Raw genomic sequence first — 12,463 nt, 5'->3', positions numbered from 1 at the left:
AGGAGAATGAGAAGAGAATGGTTAGTGTTGCTACTTAAGAAATCTGACAGAACACTTAATTCAAAATGTGTGTAAATTACTTTTGAAACAAAATGCATGTATAAACCTTGGTAGGACAGAAGGGTAGAAGGGTAGAAGCAGTAGATGAAAAGGAGAAGAAAGACACATCATCAGATGTGAAGACCTGAGGAATATGTAGTAGGAAATAAACAGAAATAAACAGGTAAGAATAAGAGAATAAGAATAGAGTAAGAATCAACAGAGCAAAGAGATGGAAATGGCAATAAGTGAGACAGCTTGAGAAAATCAGAGACAGAGTAGCACACTGTTTTAGAGGCTTACTACTGCTTTAATCACAGAATTTTCTACACTGTTTCATTATTTGAATTGATGCATCAGTAACAGTAAGGCAGTCAATGCTTCAGCACACAAGTTGCTGAATTTCTGTCATTTGTTTAAAATGCTTATCTGTGGCACAATCAAAACATGAACAATTGAATGGCTTTTTTTTTCCATTTTCACTAGGGCCTGTATTCAGTCATCCTATATTAAATTAAACTTTTTTCCAGAATTTTACTTATTTTAAGCAGGCTGTTTATTCCTGTTTAAATCGTCTAGTCAGAGCACATGTAATCAAATAAGAAGCTGCTTATGAATAATTCAAAGTTTTGTTAAAATTGTATTTCCATAGCCATTAAGTAGAAGCACAATACTATCCCTGTCATTATCAGCAACTCCTACACTCAAGAAGAAAAGAAAACATCTATTGGAACCAGAAGAAAAGAAAATATCTATTGGAATCAGCCTGAGAGCAAAATTATACTGGCATAAGAGGAGAGAAATAAGCAACTTGAAAGATAAATCATTATTGTAGAAAAGAAGTTATATTCTGCATACTAGCATTACTGTGCCATGATGTACCATTATTTTTTTATTGAAAGAAGAAGCTGGGCATTTAGCCTATAGTCTCTCCTTTGTCAAGCTACACCAAAATCACTTTGATTTTAACTGTTTACATTATCAGCTTTACTCTAATTAGCTAAGTGCTGTGGATTAAAGAACAATGTTGAAAACCTGATGTTTTACCAGGAATACTTCCAATGTAGAGCATGCTTGACCAATGTTCCCTTTCAACATAAAAATGAAGAACTATCCAAGGCTTTTAAGTGTTGGTATTTGTTCCTAGAATGCTAGCCAAATTCCAGATCACTTGATTACATGATGCTTACTTGATTTCCTTCTCTACTTCAGAAACAGACACAGTATTCTTAGTTTTATATTCTAAAACATAACTGAACAGAATTGGCAGTGCACAATAGCCATACCATTTCTGAAAGAAAAAGCAGCTGCATTTCAGTAACCTCTAAGAGGATTCTAGTTACATTACACACATTCTTTAAATAGACAAAAACCACAGTAAAAGAAAGGACAAATGTGCAGTTAATGTGCATTTATTGACTAACAAAGATAAAATACTAGCTGACGAGGCCTTGAGAGTATTCTAAGTACTACTCAAAATATTTCAGACCATTGTTTACAAAGCAATCCATAAAATTATATACTTGCAATTTGTAGCTGCCCAGAAAAACCTGATTTCTTAACTGGATTTTTATCTCGTAGAAACACTATGCCAGAAAATGAATTAAACTGTGCATGACAAAAATGAACCATCTGAACTTTACTTACTACTTTAATGCCTTTTTTTTTTTTTTTAGAAAAAAGTCAACTGAGAGCTTTCATTCATCTACACCAAGCACACATTATATACATAAAAGAATGACTACAAGAAAAACGTTCAGGTAGTTTTATTTCAGGCTGTATTGTGACACAGATGTGAGAGGATATGTGTAATTGCTGGTGTTCACTAAAATCATCTTCTGACAATATGTTTTATATACAATTTCCTAAGGCAGAGAAATAGTGACTCAGAATTTCAAGACTCTGCTTAAGCCTAAGAACTAGGCAAAATGTGTTACCTTGATCCTCTTTGTTCCATCCCTTAATGGAGCCCTCTTCTTGGCTGGCTACCTGTACCAGTCACATTCCTCAACGAATGTTTGGTCAATTCCAGTCTCTAATCTTCAAGTTTTTTTATCCCTTGCCTAGTTTAGTTTCCCAACTAAACTCCTATTATCCCACTAAGGAAGCACAGAATTCTCAACCCAAAATGCCCAAGTATTTGATAGAAAAAAATAACCATAAAGGAAAGAAAGTGGTAATAAAGCCAAAAATAAACTATTACAAAGAAGGAGATGCTTAGAAAGGGGTAATGAAATTCATTGAAATCACAGCAACATCTTCAAAATAATGTCCATAATCCCTCATTTCTTTTGTTTTGCACACTTGTTTAAAGCTGTATCAACATGTCAGTCTCTATTTCTCCTGTAATTTACTGTGTCCTTAAGACATGTAGGTAGCCATTATTCAGAGAGGTTCTAATGAGCTCACTACTTCCTTCCATATTGCTATGTGAATTTTTAATCTGTCAGGCAATTTGGTTCTTTCTTGCCATCACTCAGCTTTTACTGTTCTGATGATTTATTTTACTGTTTTGATGCTTGAAACAGTTAAGAAGCACTGTTGACCTTAAAGCTGCAAAATCTCTCCGAAAACTTTCAATCAAATTCAGTAGCGGCTTTTTAAAAAAAACAACCAAACTAACAGACAAAATCCCCACCTGCTTTAGTAGGTCTCTAAGTAGTCTCATTAAGCTAAATGGCATCGATATTTGAAATATTATTCCATATCATATTCCTTTCTCTGTCACAGTGGATTGTAATTCCTGCCAAGCACATCGTACCGGAGATAACGAATTCTCACTTGAAGCTGAAAAATCTTTCAGTCCTTAATTTAAATGTGCCATTTTTATAACAGAACTAAATGGAAATATACCATCTCAGATACAGCCAGCAAATAATGGATTTTGCTTAAGAAAATTAAACCATCTTCTTCCTTACCTGGTTATCAGTACAAAAAAGAATTGCAACAGTCAGCCACAGTACTCCACTTGTTCCTCACACTGGAAGCACTTTGCCCTGTCTCCTAAAAGCACCAGAACTTCTCTGCACTTCTCTTGCCTTAATCTTGCCCAGTAATTTACTGAGATTTACTCAAACTGAACCTACATACTGATAAATCCATTTTGAAGTACAGAAAATAATGCACCCAATCACAATGCTTTCCTGCACACAGCATACCTGTAACTTCCCAAACCTCATTATAAATTCTTATCTGTATTGAACACACTTTTAAAGTATAGATTATTTAACCAGCAAGTGCAGATCTTGCTTATATATTGTATGTAGCCCCATTAGTATTACTTAGTGTTAGTTCTGCAACTACTTTAAGTGGAGGACTTTGTTTTGCAGGATTGGTACAGTGGACTCCACCTGTGCAGATAATGAAGAGATTACAATGTGCCATAGGAACCACAATTCTCCAGAGACACAACTGCCCAGTCAACACTGAGAGAAAATAAAGATGGGCAGGAAATGCTAATATAAAATGAACTTATTATACAATTATTGGAAGTAAGATAGCACTTGAAGCATCAGTTCAACCTGGAAGTCAGATGCCTCATGTTCCTGGTTAAAAATAACAGAACAGCTAGAGAGGTGAAAAAGGAAAAAGGAAAAAGGAAAAGAAAGAGCAGGGGATGCAATCTCAAATCACACAAAACAAAGCAATTCTTCGCATAATAAAGGGTAATTCAATTTTTTTAACAAAGCCAGGTTAAGTTATGAAATTCCTTACTACAAACCACTGTCAATATTAAATATTTACAGAGATTCAGAACTTATCTCTATGTACTCATGGAACAAAAAGTTCATTGTTTTAGCTTATATCAATGCATGAAGTCTTTCACCACATTCATTGGTGGCAGGGAGAGTGATCTGTATTGCAATGGAATACATGCTAACAGATCTTAGTACATGATTTCTCCCCATTTCTTCCCCAAAATCTTTTACTGGTCATTGTTAGAGACAGAAGACCAGACTAGACCTACATGGCATGTGATTCAGAATAACTGTTGTCTTGTGACAGAAGAAAACAAAGTTAGAAGTCAGGACAAGCTTCCATAGTGCTGTTCTAAGAGCCAGTAGGCTGAAAATGCACCGAGCAACCACCTGCGGAAACATTTGGCAAACACAAACTTCAAGATCATGATTTTTTTTGTTTAGAGCTTGATCCTTTTCTATTTGCAGAACAGACATGAGGACATAGAAGATAATATATGTGAAGGACGAATAAATTCAAAACTGAGTTTTAAAGAGGACTTGATCATTTGATCATTGTCAGAAGGGATAAATACCCTGAGATCAGCTCACATGGTGAGCTAATAATGCTAGGCTGCAGATTCAAACTCAGTATGGCCAATTTGCTTAAGAGCTGGACTTGGTAACCCTTATGGATACAACTTCCAACTCAGGCTATTCTGTAATTCTGTAATTCAAATAACATGAAGTAAAATGAATAATAAACTAGTTAGGAACAGTGAAAAGAAGCCCTACTTGAAGTGGAAGCTATTTAGCCTCTTTGTAACTTCCCAGGAAAGAGAAAAAACAGCAAATAATATAACCCACAACATTACAAGTTAAATAAATAAATAAATAAATAAATGAAATTATTTAAAAGATTATGTTTATAAACAATCTTGTTTATAAATTTTGTTGATACGCAAGGAAAAGCAAATTTTGGTGCACAAAAGGCAACTCCTGAACCCAGACACTTCAATTATTCTGTATCATTTTACTGCTATTACTGTCAGCACAGCTTCACTCTAAATGCAATTTAATTCCAGAATTCAGGCAATGCTTCATTTGACTTTTCTTAATCTTAGTTGTATTAAATTGCAGTATTTTCTTCTAATTAATTCCCCCTTCAATTTATTATCTTGAACATTTAGAAGTGTTTTAATTGTCCTTTTGTGATAAAGTGTATCGATATTCACCTTTAAAACTGGATTTTGCCATTTTATTCTTTATGCATACCACTATTATGTCTCTGTTATTCAAAATTAATGTCCAAAAATGCAATAGGCTTGGTGACATCATTTGTTCTGCACATGTGCAGTTTCTTTCAGAAAGGCAAAAGGAATGAAATGTAACAGATGATCCCTGACACTTCAATTTCTGCTCAACAGGTTGCTGCCTGATGTCTTCTATTCCTTTGACTGTTATAAATTCAGCCTGTAAACAATCCTCTCCTCTTTCAAAGCAAATCCACAATAAGATGCATGAAGTTTAAAAAAGGCAGAGTCTCAGGTGAAAAACTCATATGCATTCCACAACCCTGTATTACTCACTAAAATCTGCATCATTCTAAGTACAGAGTCCTGTGAAAATTCAGTTTGGAATGCCCTGTGGCATTCCTAGCAGGGATGTAAAAAATTGAGAGCACAGGAAGTAAACAGTGTTATTATTTAAAAACAAACAATGTTATTATTTAAAAACACTTGTGTTTTCAAAAAGGGTAAAATGAGGGAAACACTTACTTTATTTGTTTTCTGCAATTATTTTCCTTTAAATTGTCTCTGGACTCAGCTTTCACAGTGCAGAACACAGACATCTTAAATCAGGGAAAGAATGAAGTAAAATTTGATTAATACATTGTCCCATCACTTATCAGAATAAATAAAGCTACATTAACTTGTTAAAACAGATTCAGATGAAATAGCAAGCCACTACTGAATTTAAACATGAAATTCCACATCTTTCTCATAGTTCTAGCTTATCTGAGTAAGATTTTATTATGTCATCTCAACAGACAGAAATCCTCATGCAAATTTTAAACAAAATCAGATGTTTAGAAATTCACTGAATATGATCATGGACTTGAAGGAATACATTCCACTAGAAAAATAAATTGAAATACACAGGAAGTACCAGCCTTTTAATCAGAGGTGATATGAAAAGAAGTTCTATACTTAATCTAAGTCAATTCTGGTTTGCATGTTTTAAATTAACATAAGCTTCTGTTAATGACTACTTGCAGCAACACCTAACTGTGTATCAACATAATTACATATACATTGATTTCTGGAGCCATGGGAAAAATTCCATGATGAAGGTAAAATATGTTTGCTCTTTCTTCCTTGACATACCAGAAAAACACTCTGATGATACAATCACCCACTACAAACACAATCAAAAAAATATTAAAAATTTGAACTTTTTTCTTTTCCTAAAGTGTGTGCATTTTTCTAAGTTTAGATATATGCAAAACTTCGAATAATTAAAAGAATATAAATAATAATTTATATATAATTTATATGTATCTGTCCAAAAAATACTTCCTCTCTTTTGAAGTTTCCTGTTATTTCACTCATTCACTGACTCTACATTGACCTTTTCAAGATTCATAAATACGTGGTCAGTAATATATATTTATTCTTATTCTCAAGGATTTAATTTGATTTAATGCACACCCTCTGTCAAAGCACACAGATTTAATCTGAGGAATCCTGTTTGTTCTCAAGGAACAGAATCTGTAGCATTCCAAGTTAACTGTCACTGCTGAAAATTATCATTAGCTTGTTGTCTGTCTATCATCAGCCACTAGATCATCTTGTTCCTGCCTTTTGTAGCAAATAAAATCCTTCGCAATTCCGTATTTGTGCCGAAATGTAGTCGAAAACTTGGGTAGTTAAAATACCTTTTGCAAGGGAAAAAATAACAATACCCATTAAATACGCACTGTGTGCAGTGCGTTTTCCAGATGTAGCTCTCTTCCCTACGCTCCAGCTTTTTATTACATACGCTTCAAATAGAAGCACTGGAACCACCCATGGTTGTTTCGGTGTGATTCTCAAACAAAGATGACTTAACGCAAACAAAAGCTGAGCAAAGACCGTCTCGGCGGGGCTCGCCCGGAGCGGGCTCGGCTCCCGCCCTTGCAGCTGCGCGGCCCGGGGACGCCGCCGAGGCCGGAGCACAGGGCTCCGCATGTGCCGCGCCTGGAGCGCAGCGCCCGTCCCGCTCCGGCGCTGCCCCGGCGTGTGCTCCGAGGGGAGCGGCTGTGGGAAAACCGCCCTGATTCATTGCCTGGCTCCCGCCAGGCTGTGCTCTGCAGAATCGCACGAGTCAGCCAGGTTGGAAAAGATCTTTGAGGTGACCGAATCCGAGCTGTGAGGCAGCACCGCCGTGGTCAGCCAGAGCAGGGCACTGAGTGCCACATCCACTCCTTCCTCAAACACCTCCAGGGACGGTGACTCCACCACCTCTGTGGCCAGCCCATTCCACTGCCTAATCACTCTTTCTGCCAAGAAATTCCTCCTGATTCCCAGCCTTTCGGTCTGTACTCTGCACCACCCCCACCAGCTCACGAGCAAACACGGACCGCGCCAGGCTCGGGGCGGAACAGGGAAGTGGCAGTTTAAACAAACACACGGGGCAGGCAGCGCTCCCGGCTCGGCAGCCCCGCGGGGCTCCGAGGCAGCGGGCGCAGCGGGCACCGACCCGCCGCACCCCGCCGCGGCCCCCCAGCGCCGGGCTCGGCCGGGCCCGGCCCCGCCGCGCCGACCCCGCCTCAGCCCCCGCCCGCCCAGCGCCTCCCCCGGGGCTGCCCCGCCCCGCCGCGCGCTCACCTTGCTCCGCGCCCGGGGCCACCCGCGCGCCCGCCGCGCCTGCGCGCCCGCGCCGCCGCGCGCCCCGCCCTCCCTGCGCAGGCGCCGCCCGCGGTCGCCGCGGCAACGGGACGCGGAGCCGAGCGGCGGCGGCGGCCGCGGGCGCCTCACGCCATGTCCCAGATCCTGTGCGACTGGCTCAACCGGGACGTGAAGCTCTCCCGGCGCATCGGTGAGTGGGGCTCCCCTGCGCGGGGACGGGCAGGGCCTGGCCGCGGTGGCAGAGGGGTCTGCGGGGTCAGGATCGGGCCGTCGTGCCCAGGGTCCCCCCGCGGCCACTCACTCCCCTGGCGGGCCGCCCCTTCCCGCGACCACGTGCCTCCGCAGGTACATTTTTAATCCTGATGTGCGAGGCAGAGACTACAGAATCGTAGGTCCGTTAGACTTGCAGGAGACCTTCGGGTCCATCCAGTCCAACCATGCAGGCGGCAGTGCCCCTGTAACCTCTGAACCGCTAAACCCCATCACCCAGCGCCAGATCCGGACACCTGGGCACCTCAGGGATGGTGACTCCTTCACCTTCCTGGACAATTAATTCCAGTGCCTGAAAATTTTGAAGCTGAAGTTAATTCTCCTCAAGGTACAGGTGCTCTCAGGAGATGGAAGGTGCCCAAACAAACTCCTAATAAGGACTCTAGATAATAAAAAGTAGTTAATATGTTTGGAAAGTAGTGCTTTGTTTTGAATGGCAGGTATTGTGCTGGCCTGGGAAAAACATTTGTCCTGCAATGAGAGAGCAAAATCCTCAGGAAAATTAGAGAGATGGGCAATCACCAACTGTATGAAGTCTAACAAGGTGCCAGATTCTGCATCTAGCATGGAGCAATCCTCCCGAAGGAGATGCTGGTGTGCCACAGAAAGGGCCCTGGGGCTGTGGGTCCATGGTGAACACAGGCAGCAGTGCCCTGGCAGCCAGCAGGGCCAGCCCTGTCCTGGGGCATCAGGCACAGCATCACCAGCTGGGCAAGGGAGGGGATTGTCCTGCTCTGCTCTGCACTGGGGCAGCCTCACCTCCAGTGCTGGGGCAGCTCTGGGTGCCACAGTGTGAGAAAGGCATTAAACCATCAGAGAGTGCCCAAAGGAGGGCAGTGAGGATGGTGAAGGGTCAGGAGGAGAAGCTGTGTGAGGAGTGGCTGAGGTCATTTTGTCTGTTCAGCCTGGAGGAGACTGAGGGGAACCCTCACTGCAGCTACAGCTGCCTCATGAGGGGCAGAGGAGGGGCAGACACTGATCTCTGCTCTGTGCTGACAGGGACAGGATGCAAGGGAATGGCCTGAAGCTGAGTGAGGGGAGGTTTAGGCTGGATATCAGGAGAAGGTTCTTCCCAGAGAGTGTTTGGGCACTGAACAGGCTCCCCAGGGCAGCGGTCACAGCACCAGCCTGGCAGAGATCAAGAAGTGTTTGGACAACACCCTCAGGCACGTGGTGGGTGTTGTGACTCCTGGGGTGTGCTGTGCTGGGCCAAGAGTTGACTCAATTCTGATGGGTCCCTTCCAACTCAACATATTCTGTGATTCCATGATTGTGTGAAGAAGAGCATATCAGAGCTAGCTTTTAATTTTTTTATTTGCATTTTGTATGGAAAATTTAGTAATTGCAGTTTATAGATATTTTCACAGTCTCAGTGTCAATTATGAAGATGTTTGCATTTTAACTGAAATCAGAAATTACTATGTAAAGCTGATGTCGCAAAATGACTACAGGAAAATATATTTATTTGTGATTTGAAAACTATTACTGCTAAATCTATCTCCTAAAAATTATTTTAATTATTTACTAAACTTTTAATTTAGTTTTGTTATAAACAAATAACAAGTTTAATTAAAATTAACATTTGGATTCTTTTAATTTTTTTATTTAAAAATCCCCAAACAATCACAAAACCTCCAAACTTAGTTCCAGGATCATTTCCAGAAGAATTTTGTACTGGCTACCTCCTAGGAGAACTTCTACACAAATATGGTCTTCAGGATGACTTTAAACAATTTTCAAAAAACAGGTTAGTACATATGCATAACATTTGGTCTCCTATATAAAGTAACGATTCTCTTACATAAAGTAGACAAAATATGTATTTTCTTAGCTAGGATTTGCTAATGTGGTTTATTGAGATTTAAACTATTTTTCAGTTAAAAAAAGAAAAGCTAAATATGTTTGATTCATTAATTAATTACGTATTTCCAGAGAAATTGATTATACTTCTTCAAGAAAATTATGCATTTTAATTGTAACTGTGGAAATACCATGTTAGACCAGAGGTTCAAAAAGCCTTTCAAGAATGTCTCTAAGATTTGGAATCTTAGTGGAACACTGCCCATGATCTGTGTAGAGTAAGAAATACAGAGTTGTGTTGTGGTGATGACTATAACATATTCACTTAAATGAAAATGTTGAAGAAACATGACTCTCTGAATGGAGCTCTAGCAGAAGATCACATAAGAATTTATAAGTTTACAGGTAATGTGGTGTAATATCTGTAATAAAGAAGAACTGTAAAATGGGGAGTCGAAAAATCTTAGGCAGTTCTGTGAGCTTTTATGCATTGATGATGCAATTCATGAGGTCAGCTTATGCTGTGTTTTGTCAGACCGTGGAGCACATGCACATGAAGAGTTCCAGGCTGTACGAAATCCTCCTGTTTCTTCTGAATTTCTATTTTATGTTCTTTGAACTTATAATGTTTTCACACCCTTTCCTGTCCCAAGTCTCAGCAAATTGTGGGAGGGCAGGTTGGGCACAGCTAATGCAGGTAACGAAAAGCTGTTTCACCAGCAGTTTTTGAACTCTTTTTCTAGGGTTTCTAGATCTCTTAGGAATTTTTGGAAACATTGGAAACCCCAGATAATTCTTAGAGTGCCTTCTGTTGCTGGGAATAGCTTCAGGAGGTTTTTATTTCTTCCAGCATGCTCCAGCACCTTCTAACAAGTTTTCTCAATTCTTCCCAGTAACAGGGTGCTTTGAGGTCTTGTTCCCAGGTGATTAGAGAGGTGTACTTAGTGAAGATGCACTTTGGTAGATGCAAGAAGTGATCGGAAACTGTGCTGAGACAGTTTATGTGTGCTCAGCAAAGATGGGGATATATGACAGGGCATGATATCCAGTACCCACTGTAACAACCACTCAGGAGTGTCAGAGGCCTCAGCACAAATTTCTGTACAGTGAAATTTCTGTCTCAGACTGATGGGAGTGCCTTCATCAAAGGGAGGTGGTGGCTTTGCCTGCAGAGGTGTGTGTTCATGGAGGAGCTGTTTTATCATCACGCTGCAGAATGAGGTGAGGATTACATTGGATCTTCTCTGAGATACTGCAGATACAGGAACCTGGACCCACAACTGTGCTGAGGGAGAGGCAGGCAGAATTGTTGTGTTAGGAAAAGGAGGTGACTGGCAGCTGGTGATTTCTGTGAGGAAAAGGAAGGTGTCTGCTCCTCCTGCTGAACTACAGCTGCAGAGCAGGTTCATTGCAGTAGCAGATCAGTGCTGGTGGCACTGTGTAACAAAATGTCTGAGCGGGTGGAGTGTAAACCACCCCGAAGCATCAGCAGGAACAGGTGGGGATAGCAGTGGGAGACTTTCCTGCAGGACATGGAAGTGCCACTGGCTGACGTCACAGGCTGGCTAGGGAGGCTTGCTGTGTGCGGGAGGTTCAGTCCAGAGCTGCAGAGACTTGTCCAGCCCTTGCACTAATTCTTCTCTGTGTGCACCAGGGACACTGCCAGAAGACTGGAGCCAAAAGCATGAGGGCTCAGGTATTTATTTTCCTCACTTCTGCTGGTGGATGGGCCTGATCAGGAGTGGATAGGTTCTACAGGTCAACAAGTGGTTGTGCAGCTGCTGTCCACCACAGGGATTTGATTTTCCTAGTCACAGAGTTCTCTTCCAAGGGGTAAAAGAGTTGAAAAGATGGGATCCACCTGACCAAGTGGACAAGGGAGTCATTGCTAGCAACCTGGCAAACCTGGTGAGGATAGCTTTAAACTACGAATGAGTATTGATGGAGAGGTTTAGTCTCAAACAAGAGAGGAAGACTGGTGAGCAAGAGGAAGGTGATGTGAATAAGAGCAGCAAAACAGTGCAAAAGGCTGCCCACCCCAAATGTATGTGTGCAATTAAGGAAGTGCTAAAAAGACGGGATTATGGGAAAAGCATTCACACATTTTCTAAGTTATTCTAAATTTTTTTTAAATCACACAACTGGGTGCTTCTTGGAAGTGCCTCTGTAGTAATGCATGCAGCATGGGGATCAAACAGAAGAAATTAGAAGCCCGTGAGCACTTGCTGGGTAATCACTGCAATCACAGTGGGCAGTGGGATGGCTCCCAGGACTCCCATGGCTTGATACAGGCTCTTTACAATGGACAGACTGGGAAGGTGGGGGTGAAGAGGAGCTGCCCTCTGTGTGAGAGCAGGGAAGATCCAAGACCTGCCTCTGTAGTGGCCAGTTTTGGTTGTCTTCCTGCATCAAAAAGATGGCAAAGAATGGCTACATCAGCCTCCCTCTCAGGTTCTCAAATGAGTATCTGCCATGCTGAGGCTGAGATTCTTAATGCCTTCTCTATCAGTATACTAAATAATACTCACACTCAGAAATCCCAAGTGTCTGAAACTAACAGGAAAGTCTATACCAGTTGTTTAACCTGTGTGATCTGGAAAACCTCCAATGATGGAGACTACAGTACCTCTCCAGGCAATTTATTTCAATATGAAATTTATATGTATTTTATACATTATTTCCCTCATGGAAAAAAAGGTCTTGTCTTATGTCTAGGCAGAAGGGCATCAAGGACTTTTATAGGTATCTCTTCAGCAAAAGGAAGTCTGGGAAAAATGGGCCTGCTGG

General features: G+C 41.3%; 2 protein-coding genes across 7 annotated transcripts in view; one reads left to right on the top strand and one right to left on the bottom strand.

Annotated features, from left to right (window-relative positions):
* The window catches only part of PRLR (prolactin receptor), a 141,468-nt gene extending 133,823 nt beyond the window's left edge, over nt 1–7,645 (bottom strand). For 4 of the 6 annotated variants that reach the window (XM_079329847.1, XM_079329854.1, XM_079329851.1 and 1 more), the window contains exons 1-2: nt 7,586–7,645; nt 5,495–5,568 (exon numbers count right to left, since the gene is read on the bottom strand). The gene's annotated coding sequence lies outside the window, so the exon portion shown is untranslated. The other 2 variants (XM_079329852.1, XM_079329853.1) reach the window with 2 other exon arrangements.
* Nucleotides 7,615–12,463, top strand: part of SPEF2 (sperm flagellar 2) — a 73,499-nt gene continuing 68,650 nt past the window's right edge. Inside the window, exons 1-2 of the mRNA XM_079330650.1 lie at nt 7,615–7,796; nt 9,521–9,623. Coding sequence (XP_079186776.1) covers nt 7,739–7,796; nt 9,521–9,623 — 161 coding nt within the window. The 5' untranslated portion in view covers nt 7,615–7,738. The remainder of the gene's footprint in view (nt 7,797–9,520; nt 9,624–12,463) is intronic.

This window comes from Erithacus rubecula (genome assembly GCF_903797595.1).
Source record: "Erithacus rubecula genome assembly, chromosome: Z".
In the NCBI taxonomy this organism is placed as follows: Eukaryota; Metazoa; Chordata; class Aves; order Passeriformes; family Muscicapidae; genus Erithacus; species Erithacus rubecula.
Note: the sequence above shows the minus strand (reverse complement) of the source record. Positions and strands in the feature narration are given on the sequence as shown.